This window comes from Gordionus sp. m RMFG-2023, chromosome 4, assembly GCF_954871325.1.
Source record: "Gordionus sp. m RMFG-2023 chromosome 4, tfGorSpeb1-WG-v2, whole genome shotgun sequence".
Taxonomy (NCBI): Eukaryota; Metazoa; Nematomorpha; class Gordioida; order Chordodea; family Parachordodidae; genus Gordionus; species Gordionus sp. m RMFG-2023.
This window is the reverse complement of record NC_088778.1, coordinates 16,140,792-16,147,592: the sequence shown is the minus strand read 5'-3', so window position 1 is coordinate 16,147,592 and position 6,801 is coordinate 16,140,792. Positions and strand designations below refer to the sequence as shown.

The following is a 6,801-nucleotide window of genomic DNA, read 5'->3' as shown; positions in this document are numbered from 1 at the left end:
ACTTGTCCATAACCACTGATTTTTGGACGGATGACTATAAAAATCGAAGTTTTTTAACCATTACAGGACATATTATCATTAAGGATTTTGAATTATAAATATTTGTTTTGGCCATAATGGAAATGAAAACAGGCGTCAATATTAAAAGTGTAGTCAATTCAATTTTAGAAGAATATACAGAAGTAGAAAAATATTTAAATAAATGTATAGTTGTGTGACTGAAAACGGTCATTCCAAGTTATTATGGGCGTATTAAAGCTAAGAGATATAATATATGTTTTTTTTATTATTATTATTAATTCTATTCTCGTAACTCATAAGAATAATACAGTTATCTTTGAAATATTTTAAATGCTGTCATTATAATATACATGGCATAATGATTGGATCATTTAAATTCATTTTTAAATAATTTCCCCGAAAGTATAAATATTGATAAATTAGACTTAAAATTCATTAATAAGAAATTTGAACCTTTATGACCTATCCTATCCTAATCTTAATACTAAAGTAATAAATTATTATATCATATAAAATATGAAGAGATTTTAATTTTATTTATAAGTGAATATATAATTTTATTACACATCCGCGATTTCAAAACGAGTTTGAAATAAACATTATTATTTTATATTAATGAATGATGAAAAAAAAGATAATTTTATAGCTTCTTTTCCATCTTATATTTAATAGGTAGATAGATAAAATGTTTAACACGTCGCACTCGTACCTATTCTCTATTTTCACATTTTACAATAAAAATTGAAGTTTTAGAGTTGATATTTAAAAGAGGAATTCAAAACTTTTTTTGACCTAATAAATTTATTTATATCTTTATAAAATTTAAAATTTTGAGTAAAAATTTAAAATTGGCACCTCAATAAAATACCATTTAGAATGATCATACTATTATGGGTAATAAATTGAAGTGCTAATATTTATTTAAACCGTTATTTATTTATTTTTTATATATCTTATATTTATAATTAAATATTTCTAGATATATTTGACTTATAAAATATGTTTTGGATATACAAACGTTTCACGAAATGAAAAAACAAATCTTAGCCAGCTAAACTCTCATCTTAGAATAAAAAATAATATACTAAATAAATTCCACCCCTTTATTAAAGGTCCGCCGAAAATCTTGGAATACGAAATGCCATTCTCTAATTTTTTAAAAATAGCGCATCCGCTGATACGAAATTTGACTTCTGATTCGATGAATAAATCAGTGGAAATGACATTTTATGATCCAAGTGTGGGGGCTATCCAACCAAACAAAAATTCCTCTTTTAAAAAACAAGGTTCCTCTAATGAATTTAATTCAGATTTTTTAGGAGTACTAAGAAAGATGTTAAACCTAGAACAATGGGTTACTGAATCATCAACTAATAAAAGTAAAGATTTGAAATTAAACAAAACTATTAATCGCCAGTCAAGACCTACTTTAAAGAAAAATAGCAATGATTTCTTAATCAAGCAGCAAAATATTAACCATACCTCAATAAAAAATAAATCAAAAATCAATTTGAAAAGGAATCGAATTCAAGGCGCCTTTAATTTAACTAAAAGGCATCGCACTTTTAAGAATAATATATTAAAGATCGAAAAGGGGATTAGAAAATTTGTTAAACAAGTTAATATCTCCAAAATAAATTATAATAATGTGAAAGTGAAAAATGTATCTATGATGTCAAAATTTCCAAATAAATCTAAAGATAACTTCATAAATCAAATTCGAAATTTAGATTGGAGAATGCTATGGAATTTAGTAAATGGTAAATTTGTAAAATTTAATATTACTATAGCTATATTTTGACAATTATTATTTATTGGTATAAATATATTTAAGCATATTGATATTAAATTTTTTTAAATTTTTATAATGAGCCTCCGTTCAAATATTTTTATAGTTGTTCTATGAAACATTACAGTAAAACTTTAGAGTTAATTCGAATTATAAATAAATTTTCGTTATTGTTAACAAATTTGAAAGTCTAGCCAGAAGCCTGTGTGATCTGAGAGTAAATTATTCATTTAAAGTTAATCTTTTTAATTAACTCCTAGTGATTGTAAATTAAATTTTATTAACTCAGTGCAAAAATATTTACACCCCCCCCCCCCCCCCCCCCATTCTAAATCGAAATTAACAAATAAAAATAAAATTATCTAGATTAACAAATTAATAAAAAATCAAATCAAAATTAGAAAAAAAGGAAATCCAAATCAAAACTACCCCATCCTACCCCCCCCCCCCCAATTTTAGTGACTATTACGTCATATCACCCCCCCCCCCCCGTTGTAGAAGTCGTCGTTTCTCTCTATCTAATAATATTTAATATAGTAGTAGGGTAGAATAAAAACCAAAATGTCCCAGATTTATTTAAAAAAATTATTAGGATGAAAAAGCAAGGTTGGATAATACTTTTGAAATGATAATATAAAAGAATATCCTACTACATTAATCCTTAAATTAAAAGTAATAAAAGATTAAAAATTGTCCCATCCAGTGAAAATAAAACAATAAATAAAAAGTTCTTATATTTTGTAAATAAAATAATATTATTAATCGAAAAAATGTTATATCAGTTAAATGTGTCATTATTAAATATACAACAAAAAATGGTAAACAAACAAACATAGTTTTTATATTAATTTTAATTTATAACATATTGGAATTAAAAAGAAATAAGCTTAAATTTCATGTTTAGAAAAGAAATTATGTTGGAAATTTAATTTTTTTTTAAAAAAAATTTGATCTTGAAAAAAACTTTAATTTGAACTTAAAAAAGTGGAAGCAATTAGTCGAGCTAAACATATTTTAAAATATTAAAAAGAAATTATGTTTGAAATTTAATTCAGTATGATAAAATATCACAAGAATGATCAAGTAGAAAACTTCTTTGCAAAATGTCTTTTGTGAGTTTTTATGCATAAAAAATCTTTCATGATGAAATCAAATATTTTTATCCAAATATTCGTTCTTCAATCATTTTCATTATCTAACATGATGAAATTTCAAGATATTTTCTCAATCTGCATATAACTTTGTCTTTCTTATCAAGTTTATAATATTTGAAAATTTTTTAGAATTTCTTAATGTAATCTATTTTGTATCCATTTATTTCGATAAAATATGATATATACTATAAACTTTTATAAATAATTTAGATATAACAATAAATACATAAAAAATATAATTAAAAATTTGTCAAATCATTCCATTTGTTCCTCGACATCGATGATGGCACCTTTTTAGAATATAAAACAAAGCCCGACACGCTTCGACCCGATAAAAATTTTTGCACAAGTTGCACGACCCGTTAAATCTTTTGCCAGGCCCGCTCTGGTATATTTTTAAAAATTTATCCGCTCCGGCTAGCGGGCTTTTTGGATCTCAATAAGTATATTAGGTCATAGGGTTATAGGGTCTTCAAAACTTAATTTACCAAACCGTTGATTGAGAAATTATTATTTCTTATTTTTGGGATTGGTCGGGAAAAAAATTTAGAGTGGTTCGTATTTAAAAATATATTATTTTTTAAAATTTGAATTTAATCGGTGATATAAATAAATCATGGTTCGATTCCATGTTATTTAACAATTTCGTTCATTTTAGTTTATTCCTATCGTTTGTCCGCGATAACTCCTAATATCAAAAAAAATTAAATTTGTGATTTATCATAATAATATTTAATTTCTAAAATAATATCTTTTGTAATCTTATCTAGCACGTTGGTCATAGACCTGCCCAAAGTGAGCGGTAAATTTTATGAAGGCCCACCCTTTATAAAATTAAGCAGATTTTTTTCTCAATGATACTAACAAACCTTGTACACAGTTGTAATTTAACAAAAATGAGTGGAACTTACCCTTTCCGATTTGTATTATAAAAGAAGATATAAATTTATTAATCTTATCAATTTGAATCCATAGAATTACCACATTAATAATATAGAATGAATTAAGAATATATAGTAATTTCCATTTCATCGTTAATTTTTAATTCATTGAATCTAGAAATAAACATAATTAAATAAAATTTAAATACTAGTTCAAAATACAGAACAACCACTTATCAATAATACTAGATCATTACATCCAACTTTGAAAATAATCCTCCATCTTCTATCTTTTGTAATATTTAAACATGAAAGTAATCTTATTTAATTTCTTCCCCCTTTTAAGTCAAATTATATAAAATCTTTGTTGGTTTCCCCCTTTTGTATATTTAAAAATGAGACATAGTTCACTGTAATACTGGTGATGATTAATTTATTTTAAAATGTCTCATTGTATTGATATTATTTTATTAGTAAATGTTTTAAGGGCGGGTAATGGCCTAAAACTAGCCCGCTTATTATTTTTTTAATATAAATTTCAACAAACCACCGGACAATTTTTTTGCCAAAAAATTATAGCGCTCACTTATTTATCGATTTAATAATATTTTTTCTACCAACCCGTTGTTCTAAATAAAATTTGATTGGTTGGAGTTCTTTATTTTTTTTGGTTACTTGATTATAATATATTTTTTACATACACTTATAAAATGAGCAAAATTTTGAAATAACGTATTTTATAACATAAGCCCACTATATCCACCCATTCCAATAGGTTCAAACCAACCGACCCGCCATTTACTTTGAAATTGTTTTTTTACAAGCAGCCGCCGGTCCATTGTTTGAGTTTTTGTTTATTTTTTGGTTATAGTTTAAAAAATTGAAACATTTATAAAAGTGAAATGTTCAAAGTTTAATGATAATATAACAGTATAATTATATGTTGAAATTTATTTCCAAAAGCATCCCTTTTTTTATTGTCCAAAAATTTATTTGAATTTATTCCAAAGATTTAATTTTTTCCCAATTAACCATAATGTAATAACATATTCTTCCTTAAAAGTCTTTTATTCTTATTATAGTATAACTTTGATAAGTATTTTTGAGTTACAAACCCAACTTAGTTTGATTAATTTATTTTACCATAATTTAAAAAAAGAAATTCTGTTAATAAAATTTTAAATTTCAATGGATAATATAAATGAAAATCTTCTAGAGTAATTTGTTAATATTATCTACTTTGTAGAATATTTATAATAACTAGATCCTATGAAGTGGGCGTCTATGGAATGCCTACATGGATGTAAAAATTGGTATATATATTATAAAGATTAATAATGGTATAAATAAAATAAAATAACATGTTTATTAGACCACATATCCAAAAGATGGGAGTAACAGTAACAACATGTTTTCTAACGGAAAGGGAAGGGAACGGAAAGGGACGGGAATGCAAAAATGTATTCATTCCGGGTCCTCCTGCTTTATGGAGCTCACATTTCTAATCATTATTATTATTATATTTTAGGGAATACACTATTTCTGCAACTTAAAATTATTTTTAGTTCTTAATCAAAACGCGCAGTTTCTTTATAGAAATGAGCTATTTAAAAAAAATTTTTTTTTTATTGGTTTAAAAATTTTTTAAATAATATTTTATAAATATTTTACTAGTCTAATTTAAACAGTTAATATTTATTAATTTTTCAAGCCTCAATTTTATATATTTTTTTCTGAAAGCCCTTTCTCGAGCAGGTATTTTAGGAAACTGGGTAGGGTTAAGTTTGGGTATATATAAGTTAGAGTTAAAATTTAAAAATGTATTTTAAATATTTTATTTTAATGGGTTAATTTTTATTTTAAAAGAAATATAATTTTAAAAAAACTGCGCATTTTGAATATAATACTACGCAATCAATTATTTCTAAAACTGAGAAACTAATGATTTCAAAACTGCGTATGTTATTATTATACTGCACATTTAAATATTACTTAATTTTATAACATTCTTGTATAGTTATAATAAAAAACACTTTATTTTTTAGCTTATTATTTGTGCAGGGATCCCCTACCAAATGTATCTTGCAACATGCATAACCCATGCCCTACGAATTATAGATGCGATATTAGACTCAATTTTGATGATTATGGTTTTTGCTGCAGTGGTAATATTATATAATTTAATCAAATATCTCAATGTTTATTATTATTTTATCACAGATTATAATGGTGTTAAACATATATCCAAAAATTATTTAGAAAATATGGACTTTACAACATGGCAACCTTTGTTATCACCTAATAATAATGATCATTATTTAAATATAGCTAACAGGGCTAGAAAAATCAATTCGTATAGCCACGCAAAGCTTGATTTTAATCAAATTCTGAAACTTAATCATCAAACTTATCTTCCATATACCCGTACCCGTCTTTTGAATAGGAATAAACATTTTTTAAAAAACAATATCCAAGATTATAGACAAAATGCTTATAATACTAAAAAAGAATTTATGCGAGACCCCCAAAACAAATTTTCCAATTTTCTCGATGTGTATTTTAAATTATCCCAGTTGAACGCCAGTAATGTAGCATTCAAGAACAATTTATTACTCATGGATAACAAGAATCGAAACATAAATACGTTGACAACAGGAAAAGTTAAGAATGGAACATGTCCTGCCATTTTGGAATATAATGAATTATATAAATGCAATTCCATAGGTAATTTATGTTACGATGATTTGGGATGCGGTATCAATAATCATTTCAAATGCTGCCCAAGTCAATGTGGACTTCGATGTTTTAAATCAATTTAGATTTTACAATACTGAATACTCTGGTTTATATGTATAAAGCATTCATAATTTTATATTTGATTAAGATCTCCTGAAACCGGTTAATTTCAAAACTGAATAGATTTCTATTTGTTGTTATAATATATACTATATGGTCA

The 6,801-nt window shown here is 24.9% G+C and overlaps 1 protein-coding gene across 1 annotated transcript; it reads left to right on the top strand.

Moving 5' to 3' along the window:
• The first annotated feature begins 1,004 nt into the window (after positions 1–1,004).
• LOC135928313 (uncharacterized) lies at positions 1,005–6,794 on the top strand. The gene is made up of 3 exons (XM_065464755.1): positions 1,005–1,781; positions 5,891–6,010; positions 6,066–6,794. The coding sequence occupies exons 1-3, from the start codon at positions 1,160–1,162 to the stop codon at positions 6,662–6,664; spliced, it is 1,341 nt and encodes a 446-aa protein (XP_065320827.1). The 5' UTR covers positions 1,005–1,159; the 3' UTR covers positions 6,665–6,794.
• The last annotated feature ends 7 nt before the right edge of the window (positions 6,795–6,801 follow it).